General features: G+C 42.9%; 1 protein-coding gene across 1 annotated transcript; it reads left to right on the top strand.

Moving 5' to 3' along the window:
- The first annotated feature begins 12,988 nt into the window (after window positions 1-12,988).
- Window positions 12,989-13,351, top strand: LOC148998827 (uncharacterized). Its single transcript, XM_089141686.1, has one exon. It carries the CDS (start codon window positions 12,989-12,991, stop codon window positions 13,349-13,351), a length of 363 nt encoding a protein of 120 aa, XP_088997812.1.
- Window positions 13,352-13,563: the final 212 nt, after the last annotated feature.

Raw genomic sequence — 13,563 nt, 5'->3', positions numbered from 1 at the left:
AGTACGGGACATTCAAGCTTCAAGATCCGGCTAATCTTAGTAAGCTTCGTCATCACACAGGTACGCTTCACTGTATTGCTCATAGTCGCCAAAATCTTGGAAACCATATGAGTCACATGTCGTGGCTTTGTGGTTCAGAATCTCGCAGTCATTAGTACCTACAATACAATCTACAGAAAACATGTTCCTCGAAGGGTGAGCCCAAAAGAACTCAACAAGCAGTTCAAACACAATTAACAATTATAAACATTCACAATCTCAATAACAAGAACAAGATACAAAAGCAAAACAAGCATGATGCAATGATATGAAACAATGAATGCAAGCATGCTTCTAACTCTAAATATGTTGGTCTCTATTGGTAGACACACATTAAGATAAATCACCATACTCCTCCGGGTAGGTCTCAAATCACTCTCCCTCAACCTTCCCAGTCTATTGGGTTCTCCGCGATAATTGGGTCAGGGCATCCTTCCCAGACATTCCATGGCTGGGGTTTAGGTCAACACTATAGCTCATCACTATTGGTCTGAGTACTGGCGCATGTCAGGGTTAATCTTAGCCCAATGCAAGTCATCTACTGAGTCACATCTACTTTAGGTTCGGATACATCCATTCCTCACCTCCCGCAATCCTTTCCGGTATCTTTTCCCCTAGAGTCACCGTCTCCTTCCCCGCTACGTTGACTCTTAACCCTATTGGTCATCCACATATAATAAATGGGAGACTCTCATGTCCTCTCACGAGTTGGTTACTAGTCTTGAGCGCCCATGGGCCCAAGTTTATTATTTGCAATCCTACCAATGAATGGCCCCCACAATGTGAATTATGTCTTCTCACGATTCTGATGCACGTCTTTTGAGAATTTCCATTGCTACCACTAATCAGTCGGTCTCAATTCCCCTTCTGATAGGGTCAGATATGATAGGGTTTCTCTAGCTAAACACTTCTAGACCAAACCTAGGTATGTCAACCAGTAATTGATGAAAGCGCCAAGGGGCACTATAGGAATACGTCCCATACCACTTCCACTAGTGTCCAATGACAGAAATGCCAAAAGGGCATTCCCCATTCCACAACCACAACCTAGGCAATCAAATCACATCATGATTCCATAATCATCATATAGAAGTCCATTCACAATTCCATCATTCATATTCAATTCAAATATGTAAATTACATCATGAATAGCCAGGTATAATTACAGAAGTAAAACAATATAGAAAAGAGTTCTAAACAGTAGCTAAGTTTTGCAAACAAGATCTAACAAAATATAGAATGCAATAATGTCAATTGTGAGTGAACGAACTCACCTTGAATTTGATCCATAATCCTCGAGAAAGAGATCAAAGGGCAAGTCCAAAATCACCAAAATAACCCTAAACAAATATGTATAGAAAATAAGGAACAAACCCTAACGATCGGAGACGAATCGGAGGCAAAACGGAGAAAAGTTGCTGTCTGCACTCCTTTGGTTGATGCTCTTGGTCTATGGCATCGACCAAAGGGATCAACCAAAGGTATGTTGTATGGACAGAAAACTCCAAAATTGGTCGAAAACTCCTCAAACGACATCAGAACACTCTGAAATTAATAGGAAAAATTCTAAAATAACCTACTAAGACTATCTATGATGATCTAAACATCAAACAAGGTCATTGGAATAGAAATATAATAATCACCTAATAGGCTTGATCCGCGGATTCACAAAAATACTAGAATGAATAGGGATTCATTCTAAGGATAAGAAAACAGTAGATCATGCATAGAAAACAACCTAGGAATAGATCTAACATAGATTAGAATCAAATAACTACAGTAACAATAGATCATGGTCTCATGCTAGATCAAAACATTGAAAACACATCGTATAGTCTACAAAAAGAGTAAAGTGAATGGGCACTCTAAGACTATGAGGATCAGAGACTAGGCTATTACAGTAGTGTAAGACCTTCACAATCAAAACAAATAGTAGAAATAGGAGAGAGAGAGTAGATCAATGAAGTATTGGATTGAATACTAACCTTGTAGAAGAAGAATCAATGGAGGAACTTCTCTTGGATGCTTGGAATCAACCTTGGGCTTGAAGAGGAGGCTCTAGGGTTCTTCTCACGTTCTCCAAAAGCTAAGAGGCAAAGTATTCAGGTTTAGTCTGAAGTTACATATATATAAGGCTCCAAAACCTAAAACTTCCAAAAATACACAATTCTGCCCCGAGGTTGCTTTGGTCGATGGTCTTGGTCAATGGGATCAACCAAAGGGATCGACCAAAGGGTTCCCCTCTTAGTAATTGCTGAATTTTGGTCCCAAAAGCCAAAATCACTACTTGGGTCCTCAACCAACTTAAGGAAGGGTCTTACCTAACTTCATAGGACCTTCCAAAGGTGTCAACACTGTACTCAAAGTCCAACTTCATTCAAGTCACTTCTTTTTCCAAACCATATGGGGTTTCCACACTAGGATCTTCATTAACAACCTCCATTGGTTCAAGGTTAGACCAATAGGTTCAAATTTGGATGGTCCTCAGTTGTCTTCTACCTTCACTTCAGGTCTTCAGATCAACTGTATGGATTTCTGGATTAAGATTTTTATGGGATTTCACAGAAGGCCTGCCAGGACGGCCTCATACTCAGCCCCATTATTGAGGCCTTGAAGTTAAACCTTAGAGCATAACTGACTTTGAAGGCATCCAGGCTCATCCGGGTTAATCCTGCCCCTAATCCCAAGTGATTGCTCGAACCGTCTACATGCAATAACCATAGTTCCTTGGGATCGTCGTCCTCTATTGTTTGGGGAAGACTGTTTTCCACAATGAAATTAGCTAGTACTTGGGCTTTTATGGCCATCCTTGGCTTGAATTCGATTTGATACTCACTTAGCTTGACTCATCCGACTAGTCTCCCAGCTACATCTGGTCTATGCAAAATCTCTTTGAGTGGGAAGTTGGTTAGCACAATGATCGGGTGTGCCTGGAAATATGGCCTCAGCTTCCGGGAGGTTACCAGCAAGGCTAAAGCTTGCTTGTCAATGTCTGGGTATTTTGTCTTCACATCGATGAGTTCATGGCTTACGTAACAGAATGGGTTTTGTGTTGTGTCTCCCTTGAACAGGATTGCACTTACCACAACGGAGGAGACGGCCAAGTAGAAAATGAGACTCTTGCCGGGAGAAGGACGGGACAACACGGGGGTAGTCCCAAGAGATTTCTTGAGTTCATCCAAGGCCTTTTGGCATTCTTCGGTCCATATGTTTTCTCCCCGCCTTGATGTGGCCTTTATAGCTTTGAAGAATGAGTTGCATTTTTCCCCAACTCAGGAGATGAATCGGTTCTGTGCGGCTACTCTGCCAGTTAGGCATTGGATGTCTTTTATCTTTCTCGAGGGTTGCATATCTATTAAAGCCTTGATTTTTTTTGGGGTTTGCTTTGATCCCCCTTGAGATACCATGAAGCCAAGGAACTTCTCAGAAGATACCCCGAATGCACATTTGTCCAGGTTCAGCCGCATTTGGTGGGTTCGCACGTCAAATGCTTCTTCCAAGTCTACTAAGTGTTTTGCTCGAGCTAAGCTTTTCACGAGTAGGTTATCGATGTATACTTCCATGTTTCTCCCGATCTGATCTTTGAAGATTTTGTTTATGGCTCTCTGGTAGGTTGCTCCAGCATTTTTCAACCTGAATGGCATTGCCTGGTGGAAGTAGCTCTCCCAATCAGTCATTAATGCAGTGTGCTTCTCATCATCCTGGTCCATCATCCGGAGTATGCATCCATGAAGATGAGAACTTCATAGCTGGCAGTTGCATCGATAAACAGGTCTATCGGAGTAATGGATAACAGTCTTTCCAACAAGCTTTGTTGAGGTTTGTGTAATCGATGCACATCCTCTACTTCCTGTTTTCCTTCTTGACCATTATGACGTTTGCTAGCTAGGTCAAGCACTCAATTGGCTCAAAGAAACCTGGTCACTCTAGTTTCTCCACTTCTACTCTAATTGCTTCGTGTTTTTCCAATGAAAAATTCCTTCTTTTTTTGATGACCGGGATTGCATCCTTCTGAATCCATAGCTTGTGTTAAGCTACCCTCCTATCAATCCCAGGCATGTCTTCTATCGACCAAACGAAAATATCTAATTGTCCCATAAGAATTCGGTCAACTCTTTCTCAGGTTGTTCCGGGTGCAACTAGATTCTCTCTAGTTTCTCCACCGGTTTAGCCCTCTACATGTTGTCCTCGTCCTAATCGTCTAGGATTTTGACAGTGAGTGCGCTTCCCGATCTCTCAGACCTTCATTTCTGCTTCAAGTAATTGACATAACACTATAAGGACGTGGACTGGTCAAATTTACACTCCCCTACTCCAGCCTCGGTTGGGAATTTGTGCTTCATAAGTCTAGGCGAGACCACTTCTTCCAACATGTTGAGAGTTGCTCGCCCGAGTATCACATTGTATGCCGATAAGTCTCAGACCACCATGAAGTTAACCCAAACAAGTGTGTCCCAGGGAGGTCCCAATCTTGAGGTCAAGTTGGATCGTTCCTTCTACAATGGCTGAAGACCCTGCAAACCCGTATAGGGGGGTTGCCCAAGGAGGTCATCATCTTGTCTTTGAGTTTCAATCTTTTGAAGGCTTCGTATGATAGTAGATCAACTGAAGAGTCGGTGTCGACTAGGACCCGATGAACCTCCCGATTGGCTAGTTTTACCTTTATGACGATTGTGTCATGAGGAGTGGCTATCTCGTCTAAGTCTTCTTTGGTGAAGGTAATTGGCTCAGGATAGGATTGGCTCTTCCTCTTCCTCGGTGGGTGCACAGCCCCCACGAAATCGAGCCTGTTGCTTTGCCTTCTTGACTGACTCAATGGTCAATCCTCCCAATATGACATATACAGGAGTTTCCTCTCATTCTTTTCCTTTTTCCATCTTCTTCACACCTTCTCCCGGGCTAGATGATCGGGACCTTTTTCGATTGTCGGATGATTTGTCCTAGGAACATCCCGACCCCCTCACGAACTGACCAAGTTTTCCCTCTTGTATTAATTTTTCAATTTCCGATTTGAGGCTACGACAATCGTCAGTGTTGTAGCCGTAGTTCTTGTGGAAACGACAGTATTTATTCATGTTTCCTGATCTTCAAGCTACATCTTCCTGGGCCATTTTAGGGATTTTTTGTCCCAAATCTGCATGAGGATTTCTGAAGGCTTGGTGTTGAGAGGGGTGTAACCCTCCCGGCCTTGGTCTCTCTTCCACTTTCCTTTGGTTCCTTTCTCCCAAGCGTTGGAATGCTCGTCCCTCTCCCTATCCGACTTGAGTTCCTTATCAACCTTTACCTAGGCGTCTATTACTTTGTACACACTGATTTGCTTTTGGAACTTATGTAGCAAGGCTCCATAAGTCTTTGGTTTGTCTGATAGCAGGACCTCCAAGAGTCTCTTATGGGTGATGCCACTCCACAAAGCGTTGTATGCCACCTGATCGTCTAGCTCTTCAATCTCGATGGCCACTTCATCAAAACTCTTCAAGTAGTCCCGAATGAACTCATTCCTACCTTGGCTGATGGCAAATAGGCTGTCAGAGGTCTTCTTGCTCCCGATTGCACTTCATAACCTGGCTATGAACTTCCTAGCCAATTCTCTAAAGTTGTTGATGGAGCCTGACTTCAGGCTACTGAACCACTTTATTGTCGACCCCTTTAGAGATGGTGGGAAAGTGAGACAGAGTAGCTCGTCCTCCCGACACAAGATAGTCATTACAGACTTGAAGTAACTTATGTGTTCCTTCGGGTTGGTTTTCCCTTTGAACGGGGTGAAGGTCAGCATGATGAAGTTGATCAGGAGGGGCATGTTCATTATTTCATTCGAGATGGGTTCTCGGTCCACGACATCGAAGTCCTCATCATGGTTGTAACAACCCCCATATTTCTAACCTGCGCTTCGTATTGCAGGTCCGAGAACCCGAAGGTCTAGTCGGGTAAATTTGTGGAGTGTCCGAATAGAATGATCCATACCCTGAACCCATGGATCTGGATTCTCTTGATAAGAGCCTGACTTGCTTGGTAATTGGACTTCTGGAAGGCAAGTGATGTCTGGAGATGTCCGGAATGAAGGTAAGACCTCCCTCATGTGTTCATTAGGGTTAGGTTGTATTTGGACATCAACCCCCTGAGCAAAGCACCCTTGTATAGCAATATACTAGGGGGAGGTTGCTAGTGGCAGTTGATTAGACCAAGGGACCGCCTGGTCCTGATTGCGGGGTTTTGCCCTAATTTGCTCCCCAGACTTCTATAAATAGCAACCCTCGCCTATTTTACGAATATTATATTTGGGATTGCTGTTTTTGGAGGTTAGACAGCTGTGGAGACGTGCTGGAAGGAGATCTGAAGTGCTTTTAGTGTTCCAAAAGGTTCTACTGTCCTTTATAGCTGATCTGGTTGAGGTAAGTGATTCCCTGTTCACTCAAACCCCACCATCTACTATGATTAAAGTAGATTAGTGTTCCTCTTTGGTTGTTCATGATCTTTCTATTGTAGTATCTACCTTTTTAATGAACTTGATGAGATCAGATCCGAAAACGAAACCCTGCTTTCGTGAAAAGGGGTGATCTAATCAAAAAGAAGATTTTGAGTAACCAATTTGGTGTCAATTGTTAGGTTTAGTATCACCCTTGGTTGTGAGAGTGATAGATTTGAAATTCAGACTATGATCATTCAAATGAAAACGGATGATCAAAAGCCTGAGTTTCGGATCTGAAACTCATTGTTTTTGGGGCGGTCTCTCAGCCCAAGCGACCGGCTGGTTTCCAGTGAGCAAGTGACTTTCGTATTTGATCCGATTTGATTCATTTGACTTACATATTATTGTAACCCTGTTTATAGGTGTCCTCTGTTTCCAATAGAAGTCTTATAATTGTTTCTAGTTTGCAATCTAAAGGAATTCTACTTATTTACAGGTAAGGACATACAATCCTATCTTTATGTAATGACTTGAACATGCTAGTCCAGTGTCTTTCATTACTATTCTTTCATTTCATATACTGTTGTGACCTTGTTTAGCATGCTGATCTTATTATATGCTTCCTGTTTGTACTGTCTTTATATATACTTTATCAATTATGAATGTGGTATGATGATGATTGATGTATTGTGGTTCTGATGGAAAGGGTATTCCATTGGGATATCTAGCTTGAGATATCAGAGGGCTGTGGTATGGGACACATGCTCACTGATGTCTCCAGCACTGTCATAACTACTGGATGACATACCTAGGTAGAGTCTAGAGTTGCATGGCTAGGTACCCCACATGCTACTACCCTTTTGATAGGGGAATTGAAGCGAGATGACCTGTGACGACGGTGATGTGACTCTGTTTCATCCTACAACGGTAACCAATCCGTGTGGAGACTCAGTGGTCCACTGTTGGTCATATAATGGTAGGGTTGCATATGTTAGGGTTGGGCTCATGGACATCCAAGGAACGGACCGGGTGTAGTGAGGAGTCATGAGAGCATTCCACCCCAACAATATGTGGATGACCATAGGGTTATGGAATGAAGTCCAATAGCGGTAACCAGTCTATGAGGGTTCTCATTCCTAGGTTGAGAAGGATACTGAACCGAGTTGGTTGGTGCCATAGGGGATGTATCTAGACTTCATGTAGTATGTTACCATTGTGACTTGCATTGGATTAGAGACCTCGACATGCGCCAGTACTCATGCCAATGGTCGTAGTGAGAGAGTGTTGACTTAACCCCAACCATGGTTTGAGAGACAGGTGTGGACTTTTCATTTTACCCAAGATCCCTACAGAGATAACCAGTCCTTGCCAGATCAGAGTGACTATACCTACCCAGAGGAGGGCTGGTGTTATATCTTAAAGCATGTCAGATGTTAAAGACTTGCATATTTAGATCATAGCGGTATTCATACTTTGCACTCATACATATCATATATGCAATTCTGATTGGTTTGACATATGGATGGGAATTATTGTTGTTCTTACTGGAGTTCGTCGAACTCATTCCTTTATTTGTCTCTGTTTTATTAGCCTGTACAGATGGAGGATATGCACCGGAAGATGGATTGGTTTCCTATGAAGGAACCTTCTCGTATGAAGAAAATGTGGCACCGGCAATGGGAAATGAAGATAGCCTGTGCGTGAGCTCCTGTGAGTGCATGGAATGCGCTTATAGCACCCATTGATGGGCGGAGGAGACAAGTTGCCAGACAGTTTGCCCATCGTCTAGAGAAGAATTGGAGAACCCCTCACCTTAATATACTTGAGTCTAAGTTTTTAGCTTTAGAGAAAGAAACCGGAAAGAAACTTATTTAATTCTTTTTTATTGCTTCCGCTGAACTCGTATTGTTTTTTATCATTGATTCTTTCCTTGATTATTTTATTGGAGTATTTGGACTCTTGTAATCCTTTTATTTAATTATAGAACTTATTATTGCTCATAATTGTCTTTACTAGCATTTATTATTCTTGATAGACTAAAACTGTGGATCCTGTGACGGATCACTCCCACGGGTTGTCGGGCGGGTAACCGAGACCGGCGGGTGGGGTGTGACAGTGGTCCTGATCCTTTAACTTTTGTTCCACTTTTGCTACCCTCCTTCGTAGCCAATTATGTCCTGATTGATTCCTCTCGGATGATATGGTGCTTGCGCGAACTGATCGTGACCGGGAGGTTGATATGCTTGATTGGGATCCCTAAGGGTGACTTTCTCCTTCTTGGTCATTTTCACCCGGTCGACTTCGTTGGGGGAGATCTCAAGTTTGTCTAGGTCCTGAAAGCTAATTGAAAGCATTGATCCTTGTACCGTCCCTAGGTCTTTTGTCTACCTAGGTCCTGTGTAGTGCCTCCCACCAATCGTCAACCCGGTTAATATCCTAGTTTGCACTCGGTGGCTGGGCACCCCTTGCTGCTCAGGCAGCCTATTGCAATCTCCCAACCTGAGTGTTGGGTGGAGGTCCCTATTGGATTCTTACCTAGTGCACCAGCCCACGCAACACTCCCTGTAGCTCAATCATTCCTCTTCGAATCTCGTCGAGATCTAAATAGTAAAGCTAAATGATGATATTAACAATAAAGGGGTATCTGTAATTAATTTATTTTTAAGGGTTGTAAATGTAATTGATTGCAAATTCAAGATGTCTATATGTGATTTGCCCTAAATGAAAGATAATACCATACCAGGTTTAACGTTAATTGCTTGGAAGTTTTAATTCTTTCATTTGTTATTTTAAAATTAGGAAGTCTGGATTTTGGAAAGTTTCATTGTTCAATTAGGCATCTCAATTTTAATATAGTTAAGATATATATATACTAGAGTTGCTAAGCTACAAATAGGATAAAGGGACAAGGCCACTCTGGGTCAATCAGGAATAAGAACATGACCAATTAAAGATAGGGACAAGGCTAACTATCAAGTTCTAGCATGATCAGGGAGAATTAGGATAGGGGACAAACTTGGCCTGTCTAGGTTCAGGACAAAGATCTTAGACCTTGAATAAAGATCAAGACGGGAATAAACCGACCTAAAAGCATTTTGGGTTGAGATTGGATTTGAGAAAACCCGACCCTATTGCAGCCTTGGCATATTTAATGACCTCCACCCCTGATTCAAGTTCAAAAAAAATAAAATAAAATAAAATAAAATTTTTAAGAGATAATTTCTGAAAATTTTCCCACATATGCAGAAGGCTGCTATACAATGCGATTGGAATTTTTTATTTTCTTATTAATCATTGAAAGAAGGCCCACAACCCAAATCACAGAACCCAATAATACAACCACCATCAACACCGCAGTTTAATCACATCTAATTAAGGTGAAACCATCAGAATGAAGAGCCATGCCCATGACAAAACCTCTACTTTATTGATTAAATAGAGAAACATTTCGTTTTCATAATTAACACAATCTGAAAAGAAAAAGAAGTGATGGTGATGGTGAGCTGAGATTCGTGACTTAAAAGAAAGATCATTTATCATACAAGGAAAAGTTATGTGAGGTCGGAAAGATTGAAAGGTGGAGCCGTGCCAGAACGTACCTTGTCTTTGGCGTATTCACAAACTCCTTGTATTAATTGCAAAGCTTTTAGAGATCCATGGTAAAATTAATACCCAACATTAATATTTATTTTTCATAATGCTTTATTATTTATTTATTTCATTAGAGAGGGACCCCCTTTGTAATTTGCATTGGAAAGATTTGGAGACGCTTCCTTCATATCTCATTGGTTTATTCAAATAAATATCTTTCTCTCTCTTTGCTGCTAAAGGGCAAAATTTAAAAGTATGTTTCATTGACCAATCTACATATGTATCCATGTAGGCCCAGGGGATAAAAAGGGCGAGGGGGAGAAAAGTGTAGGGGGATGGATGTTTGAACCCCTTGGTTCAACCCTCAACCCCTGTCTGATGCGAACCGACCGATTCAGGTTCGAGCGAACCAAGTTCGAAGATGGCCTGTTAAGGAAGAAACCTTACACGATCAACAGGCAAACATGAGTCCGAGATTCTCGGGATGAATAACCCATCAAAGAGACGGTTATCAACATTCACGGGAGCGGACGATTGTGCCAACTCGGATAACTACCACGCCCTAGCATCAAGATCATGCAATCAAGGGAAGTTGTCCATTACCCCACTAATGGGTCTAACCGTCAAGATCCGACAGTCACCATAAGAAAGCACGTACGAGTTCAACGAATAGGATTAGAAGGTAAAATCTATATAAGTCATAACCTACGTACAAAGAAGGTATCTGAATCGTATTCCCAGTTATCGTATTCATACTTGAGCTCTGCAACTAGTCAGAGCCTTTGTGATTAGTTCATTAACTGACTTAGCCATCGGAGGTGGACTCCCGACCCCCACGTTCGAGCCGCATCTGACGATTGTTTTGCTAGTCATTCTCAAGTGATCTAAGGGCTGAGCATATTCTGGACACATCATTTGGCGCCATCTTTGGGAAACGCTTCAGAAAATCATGGTTACCAGGTCAGCAGCAGCAGCTGCAGCGGCTCAGCGAGAGGCTGACATTCAATTTCCTGATGGGAACAATCCAAAAGATATCCCTGAAGGAAGTCGTGCTCGTGAAGTACGCAAATATGGAGGACAAGGGGGTAGTGATCAATTAAACCCTCCGAATCCTCTCCAACAACAATTGGATCAAATGCAGCTCCAATTCTTGGAAATGAACCAGACGCTTCGTACGCTGGTCAGACAAGTGGTGGCTCCCCAGACTCCTGACCATCAGGAGGCCAGAAGGCGTGTAGGAGAAGCAAAGACGCTTGTACCACTGCTGAGAGGGCATTCCCACAAGGGGATAGGCAATCAGCAGGCGGCCAGAATTATGGTCCGAACCTGCGAGGGAATTCTTGAGAGCGAGACAGAGAACAAAGAACGAGAACGGAGAACTACCTAGAAGGAACGGTCGGCACGAACGACCGCAATTGAGCCGAACCGGGTCAGTAACGAGATTGGGCAGAGGAGTACGCACTCACTCATCAACCTCAAAACATTCGGGTCGTGAGAGCTACCGAACCAGTGGGGGACGTTCAATCCACATTGGTCAGGAGCTTGCAGATATTAATCAAAGGTTGGGATTGCTCTCCTGAGGGAAGATGGCCGATGACATATATTCTATCATCAGAAAGACCCCTTTCGTCGAGGCAATAGCTGGATTTGTGTTTCCTCACAATTTTCGGCTCCCAACTTCCTCTTCATTTGATGGTTCGGGAGATCCCATCGCCCATATCAGTTATTATCAGCAAACTATGGTGGTGACTGGTAATTCTGATGAAATCCTTCGCAGGGTGTTCGGGTCATCTTTGAACAGTGCGGCACAAAAGTGGTTTTCAAATCTTTCTTTGGGAAAAATTTTCGATTTCGAGGAATTGGCGCAAAAAATTATTGGTCGTTTCTAGAGTGGAATCTAGATAAAAAAAAAAAAAAAAAGATGGAGGAGACTCTGTTTACCATCAAGCAAGGGAAGAACGAATCAATTCGGGAGTACCTGAAAAGATTCAACAAAGTTACTATGGAAATTGAGAATCTGGATGAACAGGTAGCTAAAACTGCTTTGTTCATAGGACTCACAAACCGGAGACTCTTGGAGTTATTACTTCAAGACATGCCAACCACTTATGCTGAACTGGTGCAAAGGTGTCAAAAGCAAGCAGAAGTGACGGAGATTCTGGATGCACGTCAGGGGGACACGAAGGCCTCCACCAAAGAACAGAAGCCTAGGCAACCCAATAATGATCGAGAAAGAAAGCCTCGTTCGGCGTGGAGGCAACTTTTCCTGATCAAGGCGAGTACACACCATTGAATACCCCTCGATCGGAGATTCTGAATATCATCAAAAGGCAGGATATCTTGAAATGGCCTCCCAAGGGCATATCCAAGCTTGGAGAACGTAACATGGAGAGGTATTGCCGTTTTCACAAAGATTACTGGCATTACACCAATGATTGCAGGCACCTAAAGGCCGACATTAAGAGATTGATCTCTCAAGGACATCTCTCAAGTTTCATTAAAGGACGATTGACGGAGTCGAGAATAGCTGTAGAGAAGAGGGACCATTCGGGAAGTCGAGAGCGACAGGTCGAGGTTCCCAAGTCAAAGAAGGGAAAGGAAATGATTGGTGCTAGCTGATCTCCGATCCTAACTATTTTTGGGGGACCCGAACCGAGTCACTCCGAAGACTGGAAGCCAAATCTAAGTTCGTTGGAACAAACGGAAAAGGCCGATGGTGAAAGTTTGATCACCTTTGATAACGAAGACTAGAGAGGTATTTGCACGCCTCACGACGATGCCATAGTCATCAAGGTGGAGTTTGGATGTCGGGAAGTATATAGAAGAGTATTGGTCGATATCGGCTCTTCCGTAGATCTTTTGTCCTACGAAGCTTATCAGAAACTAAAGATCGAGGAGGATTTGATGGAGCCATCATCCACGCACCTGTATGGATTTGCTAGGTCGTTGATCATGGCCGAAGGATCAGTTCAGCTAGATCTTTCGGTTGGAAACTTCCCCAAGGAAACTACCATTCGGGTGAATTTCCTAGTGGTTCGAGAGCTTCCGGAGTATAATGTTATACTCGGCAAGCCATCCCTAACAAAGCTAGGAGCGGTGGTCTCAATGAAGCACATGAAGATCAAGTTCCCCACTAACAAGGGAATTGGTCAAGTGTCTTCTGATCAGAGAATCTCCCGACAGTGTTACGTAGCTTATTTGAAGGACAAGGAAGGCTCGAAGAAGGCCACTGCATTACCAATTGAGATACATGACGATCGGGATGAGGAAGAGATGCAAAGACCTAAACCGGTGGAGAAATTGGAACGAATCTAGTTGGATCCCGATGATGAAAAGAGAACGACTCATATTGGATCCGAACAACTGGAGGAGTTCAAGTCAGAATTAATGATTTTCCTTCGGGAAAACAAAGATGTATTCGCATGGTCTATTGAAGACATGCCTGGAATAGACCGATGAGTAGCAGAGCACAAGCTTTGGATAGATCCGAAGGCGAAGCCAGTGATCCAGAGGAGAAGAAACTTTTC

This window comes from Hakea prostrata, unplaced genomic scaffold (genome assembly GCF_041222555.1).
Source record: "Hakea prostrata isolate BN-2017 unplaced genomic scaffold, UWA_Hpros_2 contig_119, whole genome shotgun sequence".
NCBI classification, from domain to species: domain Eukaryota; kingdom Viridiplantae; phylum Streptophyta; class Magnoliopsida; order Proteales; family Proteaceae; genus Hakea; species Hakea prostrata.
This window is presented reverse-complemented; position numbering and strand designations above follow the sequence as displayed.

Coding starts and splice junctions, on each gene's coding strand:
- LOC148998827 (XM_089141686.1), top strand. CDS start 12,989: ATGGCCGAAGGATCAGTTCAGCTAGATCTTTCGGTTGGAAACTTCCCC.